Below are 23,602 nucleotides of genomic sequence, written 5' to 3' on the forward strand. Positions count from 1 at the left end.
GATGAGGCTGGTGTGGGATGCAGCAGGGATGAGGCTGGTGTGGGATACAGCACGGATGAGGATGGTGTGGGATACAGCAGGGACCAGGCTGGTGTGGGATACAGCAGGGATGAGGCTGATGTGGGATACAGCAGGGATGAGGCTGATGTGGGATACAGCAGGGACGAGGCTGGTGTGGGATACAGCAGGGATGAGGCTCCTGCAGCCTCCACTGCCAGGGAAGAGCAGGTCAGGGGGACAAAGCCACCAAGAAGCCCCCCCTCAGCCCAGGACACCACAGACACAGGGAGTGTGGCCCCTCTGTTTGCCATGGCTCAGGTGAGGGGGGTGACCTGTGTCACCCTACACAGGGTCTGCCACGGTTCCCACAGCACAGGGCAGAAGCCTTACCAGGACTGGTGTGGCACTCTGACACGCTCCTGGCTCCCAAAGGGCACCCAAAACTTCTAAAACCACAGATGGGATGGATGAGCACCCACACCCCATCCCATGCACAAAGTACAACACCAAATCTCAGCAGGGAACCGCTCCAAGTGCAGCAAATCCCACCATGGGCTGTCCCCAGCTCATGTTTGCTGTGCTCAGCAGTTGTCCTTTAATGCCACCTCTAGCTCCCATTAACGCTGGATTCCAGCTGCAGGTGATAGAGCTGCAGAGCCAGCTGGCTTCTCCTGAGATTTTCCTATTTTTCTCTGTTCCACCTCTCCCTATTTCAGACTATGGTGGCTCTTACCTGCTCAGCAGCTGCTCCAAAAGCCAGGACGCTGTTTCTGTCAGAAAAAAAGAAGAAAGAATAAAAGGTACATTTCTTGATCTGCACCCTGATTATGGGCTTGAAACTCATTGCAGGTTGCCTTTGCTCCAGGCCTGCAAAACAGCCACTGACCCCAAAACGGCATCAGGCCCCACTGGAAGTGCTGGCACAGGCTACAGGTGACCAATGTAATCTGAATAATAGTAACAATAATAATAATTTATCAACCTCTACATTGATAACAATACATTTTCCAGTTGGAGCACACTTTCTGATTTCTCCATCCTTTCTACTGTTCTTAGTCCTTCCCATTACATTTTCCATAGCCGAATGGGACATCTCCTGTCTGTCCTTACTTACCTTAAACCCTTGAAATCCCCATTTCATATGGATGCAGACAGTCCCACCCTCCTGCCAGCATTCTTGCATCCAGGAGCAGGCATTTGGCTGGGAGCTGGTCCTGGGAACAGCTGGCCCAGCCTTCTCCTGAATCCTCCCATCACCCTGGAGCCCCTGAAATTCATGCAGCACTCGGGGTGTCCTGCACCCTGGTGCCACAACAGAGATGCCAACAACCCATCCAGGCTCTCCAATTAAACCACATGGAGTTCATCCATACTTTAAAATAAGCTTTATTTAGATCTTTTATAATTTTATATTTGCATCCATGCCTTCAAGGATTCTCCCCCGCTCACAGGGGGAAAAGTTAAATCTAATGTTACCCATAATTCATATGCTATTTAGCAAAGTTCTCTTTTAAATAAATCATCCTCTTAGTAATTTTTAGAATTACTTCCTAATTTACAAAAAAGCTGAAATGCAAAGGAAACTACTCGATAACAAGGAGATCGCTCATCTGTTCTGGTGGTTTAGAGTTTAAATTATAAAAAACGCAAGGAGAACAAAGAAAAAAACAAACAGAACAGAACCCAAAAAAACAACAAAATATATAAAAATGCTTCTCTGCAGAGAAAAGATGCCATGGGGCAAAGCCTGCCCTGCCACCCCAGGAGAGCCTGGGGGGGCTGGTCCCTCTGTCACCCCCTCCATGGCCTCTCTGCATCATCCCTTGGAATGGAATATACAGCGCGAGGGCATTGGTTTAGTTCGGTGATTTAAGACAAAATACCCTTTTTTTTCAACCAGGGCGCATGTATCAGAATTAAGAAAAATAATACACTATTATAGTTCATTAAATAAATCTTAATACATTTTTTTTAAGAGCTTAAAATTATACTGTAAGCATTAAAGCATAAGGTACTTATCTTGGCATAAGCAGAGCGCGGCACGTGTTAGTGGAGAGGGGAAGCGGCTGCCGCACCGGGGGGCGGTTTGGGGGCATTTCCAAGGAATTTGGAAAAACAAGCTCCACCTGTGCTTCCAAATCACCCCAGAGCCAGAAAAACCTCCCTAGTGGGGACTCGTACCGATTTCCCCAGCCCCCTCTGACGGCAGTAACACCCCAAACTGGAGCGGGGTGGCCGGCCCTATCTGAGCAACATCTTGGGATATGGGATATCTGGGATATCACCTTTCTCCCAGCTCGTGCCGGATCCCCCTAAATTTTACTTGAAGCAAAGGGTGAGCACCCCCCAAAAGCAGGGAAAAACAGTGGGCAAAGCTCCCACCAGCTTGCCCCCATCTGATCTCCCGGCATGTGTTTAGGTTTGCGTTTTCCAAGGCGTTAAGTGCTCCTGGGGCAGCTGAGGGAGCCCGGGCTGGGGGGTCCACAGCCCCAATCTCCCCCAACAGCAACTTCCCAGGACAGTACAGTACAAACACCCCCTTCCTCCTCCCCGCCCCATCCCAACCGACGTGGAAAAATATAAAAATCCCAAAACTTCTGCAATAATTTAGTTAGAATAGCTCCTCTGGGTTTGTGCAAATAAATTAAAACAACTAAAAAGGAACGTTAAAACACTTATTTCCAGACCGGCAGGCGTAACAACCAGCCCGGGTCGCCTCCGCGGGGCTCGGCCAGGAAGACATCACAGCGAAGGAGATTTTCTTCTTGTTGTTTTTGTGTGTTTTCTCTCTAAGATCCCTCAGCTGGGCAGGTCCTTTGTCCCCAAGCGAGGACATCCCGCAGGCTGGGCTCCGGAAAACAGCGGTTTCGGACAAGAGACATCACAAGCACAAAGTGCACAATATTTCTCGTATTTACAGAGACACAGCAGTCCTTCAAGTTTCAAGTTTTGTCAAAAGAACAAGAAAAAAGAACAAAAAAAACCCTCCCAAAACAAGAAAAAAAACCCCAACCCAAACGGACAAACTGAAGCGACAACAAAGGAGTTACCGGGATGGAAAAAAACAAAACAAAAAAAAAACCACGGAAAAAAAGGGAAAAAACTGAAGTTACGACACAGCTGCATCGCTCCCAAGACAACAGGTAACAGGTCCACAGGTGGGACGGGCTGTGGGAAGGGGATATGTACATGTGCAGGGCCGGGAGAGGCTCTGGCGCCGTCACCAGTCCGCGTCCTCCTCGATGTAGTAGTCGGGGGCCGTCCCGTCGAAGAGCCCAGGATCGAGGGACTTGCGCTGCTTCCCCCGGGCAAACACCCTGGAGATGGAGCCAAAGCCCATCTTCTCTTTCTTCTTTTTCCGTTTTTGGTCTTCCAGGTCTTCTAGAGACTGTGGGAGGGAGGAGAAGACGCAAGTTTAGGCATCCAGATTTTCCTTTACCATTTTTCCCCTTCACTCACATCAAGGGTGAGGGACCATGTGGTCCCAGTCCCAAAAAATTTGGATCCAGGTCACAAAAAATATTTTCAGCCAGATCCCACAAAATATTTTCATCCAGGTCCAAAGTAATGTTAAGATCCTGGTCCAAAATACAATAACATTCCTGAAACCTGTGTGGTGGAATTTGCAGTGTAATTGGGCCCCCTCTCCACAGCCCAGGATTTTGGCCTCTTTAATTCAACTGGATCAGGATTCCAACTCTGGGAATAAATAATCAGAGCATTTGTCTGGATTGCAAAAATATCCCAGTGTTTTAGGGCCAAATACAGAAGAATAACATGCTTTGGCTGGACCATATAAAAAATCAACACTGTGATAGTCTGAGCTCAGTGAATCCCTATGGGGGCAAATTATGGGAATAGGAGACATCCCAGACTTACAATTCAGGATGACTTCCATTCATCCCAAGTCGTCATGCCTCTGACCCATCACCCCCAAGTACTTTCTAGCACAGAAAGTGGTCTCACAAGCAGGATTTGAGAGGATTTGTGCCCTACCTGTACGATTGGATTGTGCAAGTTCTTCTGTACCGGTCCAGGACTGTCCCCCTATGGCACAAGGAGATGGATCCATTGAATCAACAACCCTGATACAGCCCAAGATCCTCCACCCCCAGGTCAAAGGGCAGCGTTTGTGCAGCTGGACTGCAGTTGGGCTGGAATAAACCCCAGGGCAGCAGCTTTCCAGGTCAGCCAAACCCCAGTATGCCTCCCAGTGTTTTGGGAAGCAGAGGCCCACAGAATGCCCAGAGCCCATCTCCCCAGGGCAGGGCATCAGAGCCCCAGCAGGCAGGCCCTTACGTTGCAGAGCGAGTGCGTTCGATGCCGGGGTGAGTTGATGTCACTCGGAGTGGACGACCGGTCACCTTCGGCCGCCGAGGCGTCGGAGATGATGGACGGCTGCCGGGAATGGCAGGGGCTCACTCTGACCGCTGCAAGGCGGGGGGAAAACGGGAATTAACACCAGCAAACCTCTGATGCACTTCCAAAAGAGCATGGAACTCCTAATCCCAGGGCCGTGGGTTTGGGCCCCACGTTGGGCGCCACCTGTTCTGGTCTCTCTGAGTGCCACTGAGGGAACCCCAGCCAGCCCCAAGATGGTGAACAGTGGGGAGGGCACTGTCTCGTGCCCTGGGGGATACAGAGGGCAGCCAGGCTGATCCCTGGGGGTACAGAGGGCAGCCAGGCTGATCCCTGGGGATACAGAGGGCAGCCAGGCTGATCCCTGGGGGTACAATGGAACAATAGCAAAAGATGAAAGGGCTGGCTCTTAGCAGGGGTTAATCCAAGGTCTATTCCAGGAGCTCTGGGGAGCCCCTACCACCTCAGGGGCCTCCTGCTGAAAGTCCTGGGAGAGGTGCCAAGGTTACATTTAAAGGGAGGTGTAAACCTAAAGTAGGTAACATTTTACTAACCAGTAAGTGACCCTAAGGGATGGATGCTGGGGAATGGACATTTAGGACAGTGTATGGAGAAACACTTGGGGGGTTGACCCCCAGCCTCTGGCTAATCACTTAATGTCCTGGACAGAAAGTTCTAGATGGAGGGGATGGGATGCTGAGTGACTGACAGAGAGCCAGGGTGGGGATTTGGGGATGATCTCAGCAAAGGAAAGGGATTACACAGGTAGAGGGAGGGGGTACAATCTGGGGCAAACCATTTAGGAAAAATATGGGGATACAAAACCAAAGCTATTACAAAGTATTACAAAGTATAAAAAAAAAACTACAACAGGGAGGGGTGGTTTTGACCATCTTTCCTCCCCAGAAGAGGTTTGGCACTGAGGATTTGCCATCCAAGGGGTGCCCACCTTGCCGGTCTGCCGAGTGCTGGGGGTGTGAGTGGTAGAGGGTCTGCTGGCTCTGCCGGATGGCGGCGGTCAGCGGGAGGTCAGCCTGCATCACCCACTCCTGGTTGCCATTCAGCACCGTCTCGCCAGGCATGGCCAAGGAATGGCGCTTGGGCACGTCCTTGGTCAGCGTAGCCAGGGATTGCTTGGCCTGGGGAAGGACATTAGGACATTGAGGTGGTGGTGGTGGTGGAGTGGGAAAACCATGTGAACATCTCCCAGAGCAGCAGAACAAGCAGCAACACACTTCACAGCAAACCCACCCTCCCCCGGGCAAGCAAAGATCCCAACTGTGCCTGGGATATCAACTTATTTTTAAGTGATCCCCATGCCAAGGATATCAAGCTCCTTTTGAGAGATGGAATATTTTCCTCTCATTTTTGCAGTAGTGCAACCACTGCAGCAAGCACTGAGATCTGTACAAATGATCCAGCTCACCATGGCCAGCTCGGCCTCCAGCTCCTTCATGCGGTTGTCCTTCAGGTCGAGCTGGGAGCGGAGGGCGCTGGCGTGGTCCGTGGCCTCCTTGGCCTGCCGCCGCAGCTCCCACTTCTCCCGCTCCAGGAGATCCTTCTCCTTGGCCAGGGCTTTCACCGCGTCCTCGCTCTCCTGCTGGGACAGGGGTGGCCATCAGGAAGGGGAAATCTAAACTAAAAACCCTTCTGTCACAACCCCATTGGGGACCACACAACCACGAGCAGTATCTTAGGTGTCACAAGAGCTCTGTGCTGACAGGAATATCAACTCTTTTTGGGGAGTCCAGAATGCAACTGGTCCCCAAAAAGAAATGCTCACTGTGCACCTGGTTAAAATTACATCAAATCCCCCATGTCTGGCTCTCTTTCCTCCATTTAACCTTAAACTCCTGTGGTCCATCCCAACCCCAACAGGAGCCCAGCTGGGTCTTTAGCAGGATTTTGCCAGATTACAAACCAGGTTTCACACTGAGCCCTCTGTGCCACGGGAGCACGGGGTGGGCTCTGCACTCACTTTCCTGTGCTGCTCGTAGTTGCGGATGAAGTCGCGGAGCTGCTCCTCTCGGCTCTCCAGCGTGGCGTACAGCTGCTGCATCTGGCTCACCAGGTCTGTCTTCTCCCCCTTCAAGCGCTTGCGGTCGGCTTTCATGGCTGTGGGAGAGAGGATCACTCCAGCATGGCAGCCACTTGGCTCCATCTCTTTTATTTTTCAAGGAAAAAGCACCAAAATGAGAATTCTGGGGGCTGGGCTGGGAGAAGATGCCCGATTCACCCTCATCGCTGCACCCCTCAAAATGCCCATCACGTGGCTCCTCATCACTGCCCATCCTCCAAGGGGCAGCTCAGAACTTGGAAAAGGAGGTTTGGGAGCAAAACTGCAGCCTCAGCCTCGGGGCCTGGCGCAGGAAAACCTGCTGCTCTCTTTCCAGGATAAATAAACCACAACCAGTTTATTTTTAGCAGTGAGGCAGATTCCAGAGAGCTCCCATGAGCCCAGGGCACGGCTCCCTGAGTGTCCCCTTCCAGCTCAGGGATGCTGTGTTGGGATGAGGGGATGAGCAGAGGCACGTGGGATGTGATGGGTGATTCAACAGCCCTGAGAAGAACCCAAAACCTTCATGTTTCCCCTCCTCATGGCACCAGTGAGGGATGCTCACTGACCACCGACCCTGGGACAGCTGTGAAAGGCTGGAAATCCAGGGAGAATTACAGAAATCTCATGTAGGACAAGGAGTTTTGGTCACTTCTGTACATCAGTGCTTTACCCAGTACTGAACCTGGTCCTTGGCAGTGCTGCAGAAATTCCCCGTGGCTCCCTGCTCCAGATACACCCCACCCCACCAAAATAATCCCAGTTTAGGAATCAGATCACAAATATTTCATTATATATTCCTGCTTTTCCACCCTGAGCAAGTGCTGCTAACTCAGGGACTGTCCTTGCACTCATCATATTGAATCACTGAGTCTTGCAAGTTGTTGTTTGTGTTATTCAAAAAATCCTAAATGCCCCCAAAACTCTCCAGAAAACAAAACCACCTCAAAGCCACCAGGGGCTGTGTACACTACTACAAAAGCTGCCAGAAGATGATGCAGCATCATGAGTGGGACCTGTCTTCATGCACACATCCAACCTTTCTCCATCAGATTACAGAAATCACAGCAGCTGCTTCAGCCCACGCTGTGTTTTCTGCCCCCTGCAATGAGTCATTTCATCTGGGGGTTAAACTGCACGTCAGGAACCTTTGGGCTGCTCTCAACACGTGGGGATAGTAAAACCAATGAAAGAAATACAAGGAAACTGTGACTTGTGGCACTCTGAAAGGGGAATTAATTTCCTTCATGCACCTTTGGCACCCTTGGCTTTGAGCCTTTGCTTCACCCAGCACAGGGGAGCTCTGCTCCCACCCTCCTCAGGCTGGGAACTCTCCAAAGGCATTTCCACCTGTGTGTAAGCAGGGAGAGCACCATTATTTGTGTGCAGTGAAGCTCCCAGGCACCCTCAGTCAGAATTAGCTGACAGCAGGGATGCCCTGCACACGTGCTGGGATAGACCCCAAAATCAAAACAGCCCCCCCAGTCCAGCTCTGTGCAGCTCCCACACCCCACCCCAGCTTGTGACAACCACAGTCTCCAGAAGAGGTTTATTCAGCTGTGAACTTCTGTGCACAGGTTTTGCTCTACTTTTTTTTTCCTATTTCTTACTGGGAAGATGAACAGTAAATCCAGTACTTGGAATGTACTGTAAGGAAAGGAGGGGGTTTGCAGGTGAGAGGAGAAAAAGATAAGGGAGAAAATCAGACTAAATAGTGGAGGAAGAGGGAGATGCTTTGGACTATAGAGATTTTTATCTGTTAAAATCCAAGAGATGAAACCCTTTGGATCAACTATTCTGCCAGTAAGCACTGGAGATAAATCAGAACACCAAAAACCAGAAAATGAGGTAGGAAATGCTGCAAAAATTCACATTGTCCTGTGACAAGGAGCTCTTGGGAGTCCTCCTTGCCCACTTCAATGAACACAACTCCTCCTGGGACAGCTCGGCCTCTTCCGACACCAGGACTTCCCTTACTTTATTCCCATCTTAGGAAATTCCTACAGAAACCCTCTAAAAACAATCACAACCACACCCAAGTCTTTGAAAAAGCCCTTTCCCACTGCCTGTCTCTACTTAACCACCACCTTCCCTTGCCCAATTCTTTCACAGGAACCAAAAACTTCCTAAAAATAAAAATTAATGATAAATTGACCGAACCATACTGGGGTGAGGTCCAGACCTCACAGACACATATGTATCTATATATCTGTAAAATTTAATTTCCTCAAGGATAGTCAGAGGCTCTTATAAAAGTTTAAGTCACATTTGCCAATCTCTGATGCTGGAGGCAACAAAAAGAATCCTAATGAACTTAATTAAATAGTGAGTCCCCTATAGCATACAAACTCCTTTAATTAGTGGCAGTGTTCATGGCCCTTAAAGATTTACAGAAAACACTTAATCATTTGCCAATAAAAAAGAAGAAAATGCTCTGAAGTACTATTAGAAGAAGGGTAACTATATCCCAAGGTTGAATATGCTTTGATATACTAATATTTACCAATATTTATGCCAGTGTATCAGTATTACAAGAAGATTATGAGGTTTGGGTATTGAAAGAGCAGATTTTTTCCTATTAACCCCACAGGACAATTTACCATTCACTGCATTTCATATTTGAGAGATTTGCTGAAATTAACAGACTTTTTTTTGCTCCCCTCTATTGCTCTCCTTCCTCCAAGAACGATTAGCTCCTAAGCTTAAAGAAGATTTATCAGTCATTTGAGAAGTTCATTCCAAGCCAAATTAATAGGAAATTAATTGAAAAAGGCAGGAGAAAAATAAAAAGTGAGGCAGAAGTGAGCTGTGAGGGCTGCCAGCAGCTCCTGGACCGAGCCCCACTTGCTGCAGCAGCTTAATTTGTCCTTAGCAAACAAGCCCAGCTAATTACTCAGTCGGGGAAAACGAGCCTTTGCAATCCATGGCCAGCCAAGGAGGGATAAAGCAGATTTTCCCTGGCTATCGTGTCCATCTGAGGAGGTGAAATGGCTTTTTCCTTTAATCTGATGATCCAGGGCCAGGTTTCTATATCCCAAACCCCCACAAGTGTCCAAATAAACTCCCCCAGCCCACTGGCACAGCAGGCTCTGAACAAACCTCTGACCTCTTCATAAACCCTAGAAAACAAGCAAGAAATCCTAAACCCAGCCCATGAGTGGAAAGTACTTCTCTTACTTGCATTATTCATTTTCCTCCCCTCCAAAGCACGTGGCAGAAGGAGAGGGGGGACCCAGCAGCCCCCCCTGGACTCAGCAGCTCAGCCCCAGCCTTGGCATCAAGGGATGGGGGAGCTGGGTTGGGATGAGCTGGGTGAACCCCCCCAGCTCCCACCACCATCCCCACCTGCACCAGGTCACCCTGCCCTGTTGTTATCTGAGCTCCCACCTCCTGCCACTTGATCCTCTCTCAGTCCTTTGGGAGAAGAATGATGGGCACAGACGTGACGGGACCAGCTCTGAGCTGGGCTCCTCCTGCAGCCACAACAGTTAAAATCCACCCCCTCAGCACCTTTTATTCCCAGCTCTGTGTAAGGAGCCAAAATCCAGTGGCTCCACTGGGGAGGCACAGCCTTGTCTGGGACAGCAGCAGGGCTGGAACCACCCAGCAATGCCACCACTGGCCCCAGTCTGATCTCACCATCCCACAGCTTCCAGCTCCTGTATCCTAAACCCAGGCATCTCCCCCCAGGATGGAGGCTGCTCTAAATACTGCCCTCCCTCTTTGAGATTAATAGTGTCAGATGAAGGGGATCTCAATTACAGAACATCCTGATGTGGAGGGGACCCACAAGGATCACTGATGTCCAGTCCCTGGCCCTATGAGGTGGAGGCCCCACCATCCAGCAGAGGTTCCCTTGGAGGACACACGAGTAATAATTAGTGTGACTGCCTTGATAATGTGCTATTAGATGAAAAACTACTGCTTGAACCATAGAAGCAGCATCTCTGCCCAGTTTCACACTCCTGGGATGAGGCAGCAATGTCCAGGCACACACCAGGGCACTGGCAGGAGATGCAGCACACCCTTGAACTCCAAAGAGCAGCTTCCCATGACTCCCATCCACTTCCAAGTCCTCCTCTCACCCCACACAATGTGAATTTTCATGCCAGGAACAGAATCAGAGCTGACTTTCTCACTTACTGAATCACACACTTATTTTCTAATGCAGGGCAGGGCATCCTTGGGGAGCACGGCTGGAACCCCAGGGATGCCCCGTGCAACAGGAATGTGCAAACCCATCCTGTCCCATTAACATTGACTTAATTTCTCCTGTTTCTTCCTTGCAGCCATGAAATCCAATATTGTCACCATGACTAACCCATAACATCAGCATGGCAGTGCTGCTCCTTGCTTTGCAATTAAAGAGCCACGTGAGGTCCCCGGTGCAGCTGTCACCAGCAGGAAGATCTTGATGCTGAAAACATCCACATTCTGTGGTGTCAGGCAGAGCCAGCACTCTCTCCTGGGGGTGTGGAGGTATGGAGCAGGCAGGAAATTAGAGCCCAATGTCAAATTTCAGGAAAAAGTGAGGTGAGGCAATTCTCCATCAGGGAGTTTAGCTGGTAACAGCCAAGGGCTTTCCAAACCTGACCCAGCAGTCAACAAGGTGATCAATAACTTCTGAAAACTCCAGGTGGGTCTCCAAAGGAGAAAAACAGGTTTTGTGTAGAGATCCAGGTCCTTATGGTGGAGATGGCTTCCTTGGCTGGGTCCATGGCTGGACATCCATTTGCCAGGACATCCAGCCAGTGGGACACCCATCTTCTGGGACACCCATCTGCCAGGTCACACATCCTTCTGGGATATCCATCTGATGCAACCCTCATTTTCTGGATCATCTATCCACTGGGACACCCATCCATCCATTTCTTTGCTACCCACCCCCTCATTGCAGCAAGTTGAGGGTGTTGTGGATCTCTGTATGATGCTTTCCCCAGCCCAAATACTATTCCTGGGGAGACACAGCTTTGAGCTGAAGGTGAGAGAAGGAGAAAACCAGGCTACAACTCATTTGTGGAGCAGACACGAAGTTGGTTCATGCCTTTCCAAGCAGCAGGGAAAGCCAGCCTGAGGTTTCCAGGCTGGCATCAAAAAGAAAACAGAAACCAGGTTTGCTCTCGGTGTGATAATCCCAGAGGCAAGCTCCAGCATATTGGATAAAGCTTCCCAGAAATGGGGTTTCTGCCATTAGCCCACATGCTCATGGATGTCTCCCAGCCAAGAGGCTCCTCAAGTCCCCCAGGCACTTGGGCACAGTCCCTGCCCACAGCAGGACCAGCAGTAATAAAGCTGTCTGCAACTTCTCCCATCAGGGATTTCCACACCAGAAATCCAGACCACATCCACACCTTTCCAGCCAGGATGGGGGAAATAATAACTGCACAAATGCTGCAAGCACAATTCAGAGTCCCAGCCGTGGCAGAAGTGGAGAGGGAGGTAGGGTGTAGCACAATGGGATTTTAATTGGATGTTAATGGAATAAAAAAAGTGCAAGAGATGGAATTAGCCCAGGAAAAAAGTGGAATAAAGATGCACAAAGCACATGCTGACAGGAATAAAGGAACTGGTGGAGTTGCTCCTGCAGAGCACCCCCTGTGCTGGGCCAGATCCCTGCCCCTACCCTGCACAGCAAGGACTTGTTACACAGCACAGGGAAGATGCAGCACAGGCTTAACAGCTTTATTCTGTGCCAAATGCTGTTGAGAAGGGCTGGAAATGCATCTCCAAAGGAGGACAATGAACCCACCTTCATGGAGACCATCACAAAGCAAACCCTGTGTGGTTGTGCAAAGTAAAGCCTCTTAAAAACTGCAGGAGCCCCCAAAAGCAAACCTGAGCAGCAAACCCTCTGTGCTTCCCTTTGCAGCACGGCCCAGCAAGCCAAGATCCATCTGAACCAGCTGCACTGCACTTCCAGGCTCAGAGCCAGCAATGATGACAGATTTCCATATAATTTATCTGCTAATGACATTCCACAGGACCCACCATGGATCGTGGGCTGCTGCAGGCACGGGGATGCTGCAGCCTCTGCTGCTGGGTGTGGGGCAGCCTTTGGTGAGGATGATGTGGGACTGGGGATGCAGGAATGCAGGCTGGGAGGAGGAGCTGCTCTTGAGAGGTGCTCTGGCTGCAGGACACAACTGACACAGACCCCTAAACTACAGGACAGTGTGGCCAAGGCTCCCTGTGCCCCTGGCACAGCCTTATCCCACACTCAGAGCCATGACTTCCCCACTGAGTCCATCAGCAGCTCCATCTCCCCTGGCAGATCCAGCCACCAGGCGCCGTTTTTCCTCCACTTTTGGCTATGTTTCTCTCTGGACAATTTTTCACAGAAAGGAAAAAGGATTTTTTTCCCTCTCCAGCTGCTGAGCTCGTTTTCAAGTTATCCATCTCAGTCACTGCTGCCAAGCCTGCTCTGCTGCCCAGAGCCTCCAGCCCAGATCCAGCCTGGACAACTTTCCCAAAACCACAGAAGCTTCTCAATATTGCAGGACAGGGAAGGAGCACCAATTGAAAAAAGCTTCTTGCTGTATGCCCATCCAAGTGTCAACTGAGATTCTCTCTTCCTAGCCACCACACCTGCAGAGAAGTCCTGGAAAACCAAGCTCAGAGGCTTGAATATTGGCAAATAAAAGTCCAATAAAACCCCAACATTATATTCCTTAAATACTCACAATCTTCAAGCCAAACTCACTTTTTCTCTGGACTATCCTCCACAGAAGCACATACAGAAGCTTCTGAGATGACTTCTTACTCTTATTTTTTTTTGTAACTAGTTTTATAATAGTTCTGCTTTTATGCATTTTGCATTTATCAGCACTTCCCCCCCTGCCCCATCCACATGGAGCAAATATTCCCTAATTAAGGTTTTTCTCCTCCAATTACAGTTCTATAAACCCAAAGAATTTCCTGCTGCCTGAGGCTGCACTGGTGGTGTGGGGAGAGACAGGATTTTGGAGGTATTTTGTCTGTTGCTGATTTTATAGGGATATTTTTGTACATCAGAGAGTGATAACAAAATTTCCTGAAGTCCTTTCCCCAAATACTGACTCAGCCCAATTGCCTGCGCCTCGGAGCATCTCAGCATCCTGGACAGGGGGAGATGCAGAGGCCCCACAGCTCCCCACGTGCTGCTCAGCCTCTGAGCCTGAAAACTTTTGACAGCTTCTCCTCATAATCCTCAAATATGAGCTGACAAGTGCAAGTTACACTCGGTATGCTGGGGATTTCAGATGTTATTTAGAGCCACAGCGCTGCCAGGGTTTGACGAGTGAGAGCCCTCCCTGCTCAGGATCATCCCCTGGCTCCAGCTGACAAACCATCCTGCCTGGATTTATTGGCAGCTTGGTTTTAGAGCAGAAAAGCTGCAATGTTGTATTTTGCTCCACACACCCCAGTCCCAGGACTTGCTGAGCTGGTAAGGAAGGGGGAGCACAGTCCCAGCTGGCACAAAACCCCCCAAAGGCAGCCATGAAGGAAGGAGGAGACCCTGAATGTCACCTGGAGGTAACCCCAAGGAAAGCTGCAGTCACCAGGAAACTCACAGCTTCCCTCCTGCAAGTCTGAGGGGCTCAAATCCAACCCAAACCCCATCACCAGCTGCATTTCAGCTGCTGCCTTGGCTCTACTCTACAGCGGTGGAGGAATTCCTTTGCAGCGCTGCCATCAGCCCTCACATCCCATTGCCCAGCCCATTGCTCCACACCAGCCCTTGCTGGGGCAGGAGAGCAGGGGGGTCCCAGGGACACCCAGCCCCCAGCAGGAGCACTCTGCAGAGCCCAAGTGAAAAGAATGGCTTTTCCTTCCCTCATTAATCAACATTTTGAAAGTTGAGGTTGCTGGAGAGGTGCAGCCATTACCTGTGGAAACCCAGGGCACTGGGATTATTTGTCTGCTCTGGGGTGCCCTGACTTTGACCCTCATTCATGGAGAAAGCTTCCCAGACTTCAAGATAGACTGGAACCCACAAAAGTGTGAAATAGATTCTAGAGAGCAGTGTAGGTGTGTCACTGGGTGAGAAATTGAGGTTTTGGGGTTTTTAGTGTGTTGTGGATGGCAGCAAGATGGAGGGCACAGGGTGTTGTCCTGGGTTTCTTCTTCATGCTTCTTCCTCCTTCTCCATGGGTTTGGGTGGCATTTTGTAATTGGGTAGAAAAGTCTGCACTGGGGGCTTTTTGGGATCAGTTATTGGGTTAAAAGGGAAACTAATCCAGGTGTCAGTTCTTAATTGGACAGTTTAGTCTTAAAAGCCCTTGTACCAAGAGATTGTTGGCCATTTTGTGCCTTCTAATGAAAAGCTGCAGAACTCCCAGCAGTGAGACTGTTTCACTGATAAGAAATAATAAACACCTGAGTGTGAACATGAACTCCTGTCTCAAGTGCCTTCAATCCAGACCCAGAAAAACCCACAACTGGAATGCCCACACTTACCCTGCAGAGCCTCCTTGGCACGTGCCAGCTCCTGCTCCTTCTGTGCCAGCTGCACCTTCAGCTCGGTGGCCGAGAGCACCTCTGGGGACTTGCTGCCGTGGGTCTCCTCCAGGTCCTTGGTCAGCATTTCCTTCATTTGCCGGAGCAGGTGAACCTCCTCCTGCAGCTGGGCCACCTCCTCCCGCAGCAGCGCTGCAGGAAGAAGGGACACAATGTCAGGAAGTGAGAGCCAGGTCCGGCACAGCCCCAGCTCCTGCTGCAAACCCAAACCCTGGGGAAATGCTGCTGGGATTTTCTGAGCCCCCATCGAAAGGAGGAAATGATGGATCTGACTCCATGTTCTTAGAAGGCTAATTTATTATTTTATGATCTGTATTATATTAAAGAATGCTAAACTAAATAAACTAAACTATACTTGGGTGCTGGTCGACAGCCAGTTGAATACGAGCCAGCAGAGTGCCTTGGTGGCCAAGAAGGCCAATGGCTCCTGGCCTGGGTCAGGAATGGTGTGGCCAGCAGGAGCAGGGAGCTCATTCTGCCCCTGTACTCGGCACTGGTGAGGGCACACCTGGAGTGCTGTGTCCAGCTATGGCCCCTCAGTTTGGGAAGGATGTTGGGACACTTGAGCACATCCAGAGGAGGCAACGAGGCTGGAGAGGGGCTGGGAACACAAACCCTGTGAGGAACCACTGAGGGAGCTGGGGGTGCTCAGCCTGGAGAGGAGGAGGCTCAGAGTGACCTCATTGCTCTCTACAACTTTCTCAAGGGAGGCTGCAGACAGGTGGGGTTGGTCTCTTCCACCAGGCAGCACTGACAGAACCAGAGGACACAGACTCAAGCTACCTCAGGGAAGGTACAGGTTGGATATTAGGAGGAAATTTTTCACCAAAAGAATAATAAAGTACTGGAATGCTTTTCCCAGGGAGGTGGTGGAATCACCATCTCTGGATGTGTTTAAAAAAGCCTGGACATGGCACTTGGTGCTATAGCCTGGTTGAGGTGTTGGGGCATAGGTTGGACTCGATGATCTTAGAGGTCTCTTCCAACCTCATCATTCTGGGATTCTGTAAAGAATTCAGAAAGGATACAGACAGAAGGCTAAAAGATAATAATGAAAAACTTGTGACTCTTTCCAGAGCCTCAACACAGCTGGGCTGTAATTGGCCAATAAGTAAAAACAATTCACATGAAACCAATGAACGGTCACATGTTGGATAAACAATGTCCAAACCACATTCCAAAGTAGCAACACACAGGAGAAGCAAATGAGATAACATTGTTTTCCTTTTACCCTGAGGCTTCTCAGCTTCCCAGAAGAAGAATCCTGGGCAAGGGGATTTTTACAGAAAATGTGACAGTGACAGGGCAGCCCCTCCCTGCTGGCAAAACTGCACAGCCCAAACCTGCACCACCTGGGACTGGGGAAGGAGGATGGGATGGATGTGATGGAAAGACACTAGGAGGAGGCAGGGAGCCTCCACTGGGTGATGGCTTTAGCATTAAAAAAATAAAAATAGATGTTAGCATGTAATAGTAATAGTAAGAAGGAAACAAGAAGGACTTTCCTATCCAAACCACCCGCGGACAGGGCTGGGGTCCAACAGAGCCTCCTGAGCTCCCACACATCTCAGCTCTGCCTCCAGCCACCCACATGCTCAAGGCACACTCAACAAAACCACTGTGAGACTGGGAAAGGGAAGATGATGCTTCCATCCACAGCCTCAAATCCTGAATTTTGCAGATTTACACCCAGTCACTGCTCACTCCTCCAGGCTGCTACACTGCAGGAGCACCCTGGCAGAACCCAGCTGGGATCCCCTCCACAGCAGGCACTGGAGGAAAGCTCCAGCACCTCATTTCCTACAGCTGCACCGACTGTTTAGTGTAATAAAGTGCTTTTCTGCTATTTCCACATTGCACCCATCACCCTCATCCTGCAAAACACTTTCAGAGTCTGGCTTTGCTTTCCCTCCCTTTTAAAAACAGGTGTAGAAAAGCCCTTTCCCATCCCAAATTGGCTTATTGATTTCATAGAATCACAGAATGGTTTGGACTGGAAGGCACCTCAAAGACCCTCCAGTCCCACTCCCTGCCATAGACAGGGATACTTTCCAGTAGACCAGGTTGCTCTAAGTCCAACCTGGACTTGAACACTTCCAGGGGTGAGACATCCACATCTGTATTGGTAATTATGCCAATACACATCCTCTTAAGTTGGCATCATGGACATGGGGAGAAAAAAATGCCCCCATCAGCACCCACGTCAGAGTTACCAGAAAAACAAAACAAAAATCAAACCCAAACACTTCCTCTCCAAACCACCGTGGCTGTGTCCTTTCCCCAGTGCCCCTGAGCAGCAGTGAGCCTGGAGGACACCAAGTGGACATGGAACACAGGGGTTTTCTCCTTCCTCGGAGCCGTTTCCTGTCCGGCTGGGGAGGTGACGCTGGCGGCAGCACAGGGAGAGGCAGCAGCACAGGGAGAGGCAGCTCCCCCCCGGCAGCTGCGCCAGGAAGGCAGAAAATCTGCTGCACATACTTGAAATGCTTCCCCAATGAAAACTGGCAAGGCCCCATTCTGTAAATTATTTAGCAATAAAGTCACTAATGAGGAACAGTCGAGCTCCAGGCTGGGGGGGTTCGGTGCAGCCCGAAGTGATTTCTTGAAATCCGTGCAAAAAGCGAGAACTGGAGGAGGCCAAGGCCAACAGGATCTTCCCCAGGGATGGGAGGAACACAGTGTGATCCCTCCAGCCTCTGGGAACCCTGAGAGGATGTGAAGGGCTCACACATGGTGGAGTATTTTGTGTGCAAAGCCCAGCAAGAGCCTTCCCCAGCCACAGAAAGCCCCCTGCAGCCCCACAAAATACCCCTGGCTGCAACAAACTGGCATTTTTTTTCCCACTGATAACTTATTTTCACCTTTCCTAACATGCCACTTCATCAAGGGCTATTCCTTGGAAAAAAATGAACCAGCAGATGAGGATGGAGGCAGGGCAGCTTGCACAGGGTTGAGTGATCCCGATGGATTCCTGCAAATTGCAACATTTTGGTGGGAACCAAGAAAATCCCTGCACAGCAGGAAGTGATCTGGGAAAGGGAGAGGGGAAACAAGACCAAGGACAGACAGCCCAGGGGGAATTCTGCAGCAAAGAATTCCAGAGGGGTGCTTGGGTATGGCCCAAGGTGCTGCAATCACTGCCCAGTGCAGCTCTCCAAAAATGCTCAAGGTTAGAAACACTGAAAAAAGGGAACAGCATCTCTCCTCCTCAACAGGCAACAAGGGAATTTCATCCCCACTTAGTACTCGGCTCCTGATCCAGGCAGAAACTGCTGAAGGATTAAAATCTGAGATCTATGAGAAGCTACAGATGTAATCTGGAGAGAAACATGCAGCACCATGCTCCTCACGCTGCTGGCTGCAAGCCAAAGCCTATGGAGAACCTGAATTATTGATCAGCCATACATCCAAAATTCTTGCTCTTTTAGACACATAATTTGAGATAGACACACACACACAGATATATATATTTGTAGAAAAAAGGATTATGCTTTGCAATATATAGCTATATTTGCTACATATACATTATTATATATATGGCAAAGCCAAATCCAGTTTAAATATTTTTTTTTCCCACTGATAACTTATTTTCACCTTTCCTTACATGCCACTTCATCAAGGGCTATTCCTGGGAAAAAAATGAACCAGTAGATGAGGATGGAGGCATCCAAATACATCCAAATTTCTTGCTTTTTAGACATATAATTTGAGATAGACATATACATATATATGTAGATAAAAGGAATATGCTTTGCAAGATATAGCTATATTTGCTACATATACATTATTATATATATGGCAAAGCCAAATCCAGTTTAAATATGTATATATATGTAAAATTGGAAAGCACAATCCATGCAGCCAGGATTTGATAGGAAAATCCCTCTTTCCAACTCCCTCTCAGAGCTCCTGCAAATGTCATGGAGTCACAAACTGGTTTGGGTTGGAAGGGAGCTTAAAGCTCATCTTGTTTCATGGGCAGGGACACCTTCCACTATCCCAGGATGCTCCAAGCCCGGTCCAGCCTGGTCTTGGACACTTCCAGGGATGGGGCAGACACAAATTCTCTGGGCACACACCTGTAATGACACTTTTGTACAGGATTTCCATCACTCCAATGCTTCCTCTGGTATTCTGCCCACCCAAATCACACCAATTTTCCCCCTTCAAAGCACTTTTCCCCCCCAGGCATGGAGCATCTGCTCCCATCACTCTTCTCCAAGCTTCCATCCCAACCCTCCAGCACCTCCTGCTCACGAGGGTCCTATGGAGAAATCCCCTGTTATTGGCATAATTTGCATTAAGAGACTCAGCTTGAAAGGGAAATTTTAGCTTGATTTTAAAACAGGGGGGAGAAAACCCCTGCTGCTGTGCCAGGTTTAAGTACCCAAATAAATGACCCGAAACGTGCAGGCAGCTCTTAGAGATCGTTACAGAAAAGTTCCAATAGCTGGGAAAATGGGGTCAATTATTCAGGAACCTCATTTCAGCCTCTGCTTCTTCCACATCCAGATGGCTGAGGGAGGGTTTCCATGTGATCCCTATCAGCTGGATGGAGCTGTGCCCCTGCTTGAAGCTGCAGAGGAGTTTGCAGTGAGCATCAGCCCTCCCTAGCAGGGACCAGGGCTCAGTGCCCCTCACCAGGGACTCCACACACGCCCCAGCATGATGCAAAAGCAATCAGGAGAAATGGAGATTTTTAAAGGCTTTTTTTTTGCAGTTCACCCTTGCCAGTGTCACTATATCAGGGTGCAAAGTTCAATCTGCCATTAGGAATCGCCTCCTAAATGCAACAACCTCAATGTAAAAAGCTTCCACAGCACTTTTCCCCCAATATTTTTGTACCTTTTAAATTTTCCCTCCTCTTTTTAACCTTTTTCTTTTGGGGGAGGGGAGGGGAATTGGGTGCTTTCTGTAATTCCTGACTACCCAGAGGAGAAGGAGATTTTGCCTTGCATGAGCAAACCCCATCACTCATTCCAGCCCCTTGCAAACCTGCTGCAAGTGGGCAGAGATGAAATGAATGCAATTTAAACATTTCCCAGACCAACTGATGAAAACTACCATTCTCACTGAAATAATTGGCTGTTAATTATATTTTAGTTGATCACATTAAACTTCCACCACACTGCTGGATTCTGCATCCTTTATGCTTCAACCACTGATGGGTGTTAACAGACAACACCAAGGAGATTTTTTTCTTTTTTAAATTGTGGTGAACATCTCCAGACAGCTTTTGCAGCTGAAGTTTCCACTCCTGCTCCTGCAAATCCCATCTTGGACTCCTCTGGGCAGCAGACCAACCCTCCATGCAGCAGCAAAGCCTTTTACTGGCCTTGGAACAGGCATCACTTTAAAGACATCCATTTGAAAGCCTTTTTTTTCCATGTAACTCAGCTGACACGATTGCTGTACACGCATTTCTGCCTTTGGAGGGGACATATTAAAAATGGATGCAGAACAAATGGTGAGGCTCGTGTGGGTGAATCAGTATCTCAGGTGAAAGCTGCATTTTGTGCTGCTTTGGTGAGTTTGACAGTGAGATGGTTTTTGCTTTGCTGGGCACAAGTCAAGGGTGTGTTTTTATCCAGAACATCAGCAGGATAAATATACATGTACACACACCTCTGTCCTAGGATGAGAAATGCAAGGGTCATAAAGAACCTTATTAGAAAAAAATAAAGATTGAAGACTCAGGGATGAGCTGAGTTTGTATTTTAAAGAGCAACTCATCCCCTCTGATTTTTAAGTAGCTTCTCAGCTTGGCACCTCCTTCTTGCAAAGGTGCAGAAAGCTGGAGAGGGACTTCTGACAAGGGTCTTGAACTGACAGACAAGGGGGAATGGCTTCCCACTGACAGAGGGCACAGTTAGATGGGATATTAGAAAGAAATTCTTCCCTGTGAGGGTGGGGAGGCCCTGGCACAGGTTGCCCAGAGAAGCTGTGGCTGTTCCATCCCCAGAAGTGTTTGATGCCAGGTTGGACAGGGCTTGGAACAACCTGGGATAGTGGAAGGTGTCCCTGCCCATGGCAGGGGTGGGACGAGATGGGCTTTAAGTTCCCTCCAACCCAAACCATTTGTAAGAGAACCCAGGACTTGCTGGGGCAAAGCCAATTCATCCAGCTTCTCCCTTTGGCACCTGTGGCACCACAATGGACTCACAGTGGCTGAAATGAGCCCCCTCTCCACCCCACAGCATCATCTCCTCAAGGGGATAAGCACAAGGGCCTGACTTCTGTAAATCACCACTTCAGCCCAGCCCTGCTGTGCACCCCAGGCACATCCCTCAGTACAGAGTCTCTGCAGCACCGAGGCAATCCATGACCTCAGAGGAGCTGTCAACACCCAGTGCTCCCTCCCAGGTGGGTACCAGGGTGCTCAGCAGAGCCTCTTGGATTAATAAAATGAATTCTGACTTTGCACACCTATCTCTTACTTTTAAATAAGCTTTTATTTCCACCCTGTGCTGCTGCTGCAATGCTAGGAGTGAGCAGTCATATCTGGCCACAGAAAATCCGTAAGAATTTCAGGGTAAAGCTTTCATCCAGTGAGAGCAAATCCTTGCAAACACCATTCTGACCATTTCCTGAGTTAGGCAGCAGCTTGTGCCCGCACGGTCACAGCTCTGGGACAGGACCCCAGCCACACACACTGACCCACGCCCCATACCCAGCTGGGGCAGGATGTGCTTGCCAAGTTACCCCCATGCCCTGGCATTCCCCACCCGGAAAATAAGGATTATTTCCCCCACGCAGTGTCCCAGTCTCCGCTCTGCCCTGCCCACATGCTGGTGGGTGTCTCACAGGGGATGTAAGTAAATAAAACCCCGTTTAAACCCCTGTGCAGGCCGGCGGGAGGGTGATCAGCGCGGCTCGGGGGCCAGGCCGGGGGTGTGGGGGCTGCCAGCAGCACACACGGCAGAAAGCCATGGGCTGTGGGCTGCGACCCCCGCGGCAGCCCCGGGACCCCCAACCCCTCCGGGAGCCAGGCTGGACTGCGGGGAGCACCGGGGGCCGCATTCCCGGCCCTCCGGGGAGCCCCTGGCCGGCCCTCTGTGGGGACAGCACGGCCACCACCGCCACCGCCACCGCCACCGCCACCCTCCCCGCGGCCCCGCCGGCTCCCGGCGCTGTTTCGTTTCTGCCGGGAGGAAGCGAGCTGCAAGCACAAAGCCAGCGAGGGGAAGCTTGGAGCGCTCCCGGGGAGCCCCCGCGGACCCCCTTACCTGCGTGAGGGCAGCACAGCGCCCTGCCCGCAGCACCGCCCGCGGCCGCCCCTCGCCGTGCCCGGCCAGCCGGACAATGGGCCGGGCGCGGAGCCGAGCCCGGCTGGCAGCGGCACGGCCCCGCCGCGCTCTCCTCACGCTCCGACTTCATGGCGGGGCACGGCGGGCCCGGGGCCGCGGGGGGGTCCCCGGTGGGCGGCTCCTCGCCGGTGCCGCGCGGAAGTGCGGCCAGCGCTACCTGCGCCGGGAATTTGACCCCTCGCCGGTCGCTTGATGTCACACGGCTCGGAGGAGTGGCTCTGCCCCGCACTGCCCCGGCTGCGGCGGGACGGGGGCCCCACAAGACTCCCGGAGCCCCGGGGCCGAGCAGGAACCCGCGGCCGGCCGGCGGCGGAAATGATTCCCGGCTGGAATCATCCATCGCTCCCGCCGCTGCCACCCACCGAGCGGCCAGAGCCGGGTCCCCGAGCCTCTGTCGCCTGCGCTGCTCGCGACACTCCCCGGCGCCGGCAGCACGGGGGAAACTGAGGCAGGAGGGGGGCGAGGCAGCAGCCCCGGGGCTCGGGCCAGATCGTCGTGGCAAGGCAAAGCCGTGCAGTGTTTTCTCTCGCAATGCAGTTGTTACTTATTTTATGCGGGATGGCGTGAGCAGAGACAAAGCAAAAGGCGTTGAGAACGCAGAGACCACCTGCCTTTCTGTGATAAAAGCCACATAAAAATACAGCAGAACAACCGAACTCTCTGAAACCCAGCACGCTAGTATAGCTTTTCCATCAAGGTTGGAAAAGACTTCCAAGATCAAGTCCAACTCTTAACCAAAAAGCACCATGGCCACTAAACCATAAGGCACAGTGTCTCATCTGCTTGTTTTTTGAACATTTATAGGGATGACAACTCCACCACTTCCCCTGAGGAGCCTGTTCCAGTGCTTGACCACTACTTCAGTGAGGAAACTTTACCTAATTTTTGTATTTTTGTTCCCTAAGGTACACGGTGGACTATTATCTTCCCTCACCCTGCTGCCTGGGCTGTTTGTTTCCAAGCCCCCCACAGCAGACCTGCTTTGCAAATTTTAAAGCGATGAAGAACTGGGCAGAAGCCCTTTGGGTTTGTGAATTTTTCCCTGTCTCTACACTGTTAACCTCACTAGATGAGTCCTGCCTGGCCAGCTACCAGCTTGGGGATGCTCTGGATGCAGCCCCAGCACACTGCAAACACACACCTCTTGCTCTGCCCAGGAAGGCAGTGCTTGCACAAAGCTCCTAAAACACAAAAACCCCACCACATTCCACTTTACAACAGCACCGAGCCTCTGCCAGCCACAGCTCCCCCACCCTACAGCAGCAATATCTCAGGCATGGGGAAACTGAGGCACACCCCATGTCCACAGGCTTTGACGTTTTGGGGAAGTGGGTGACAATACAACTGCGGGAGGAGTGAGCTGTCCTGGCTGGGAAGGAATGCA

The 23,602-nt window shown here is 50.5% G+C and overlaps 1 protein-coding gene across 1 annotated transcript; it reads right to left on the reverse strand.

Moving 5' to 3' along the window:
- Nucleotides 1-1,370: 1,370 nt before the first annotated feature.
- On the reverse strand, nt 1,371-22,156 carry LOC143693174 (kazrin). The gene is made up of 8 exons (XM_077173186.1): nt 22,138-22,156; nt 14,852-15,043; nt 6,338-6,474; nt 5,786-5,956; nt 5,309-5,498; nt 4,300-4,430; nt 3,997-4,047; nt 1,371-3,388 (listed from the first exon to the last, which is right to left on the reverse strand). The coding sequence occupies exons 2-8, from the start codon at nt 14,985-14,987 to the stop codon at nt 3,221-3,223; spliced, it is 984 nt and encodes a 327-aa protein (XP_077029301.1). The 5' UTR covers nt 14,988-15,043; nt 22,138-22,156; the 3' UTR covers nt 1,371-3,220.
- Between the last annotated feature and the right edge of the window lie 1,446 nt (nt 22,157-23,602).

This window comes from Agelaius phoeniceus, unplaced genomic scaffold, assembly GCF_051311805.1.
Source record: "Agelaius phoeniceus isolate bAgePho1 unplaced genomic scaffold, bAgePho1.hap1 Scaffold_360, whole genome shotgun sequence".
Classification (NCBI taxonomy): domain Eukaryota; kingdom Metazoa; phylum Chordata; class Aves; order Passeriformes; family Icteridae; genus Agelaius; species Agelaius phoeniceus.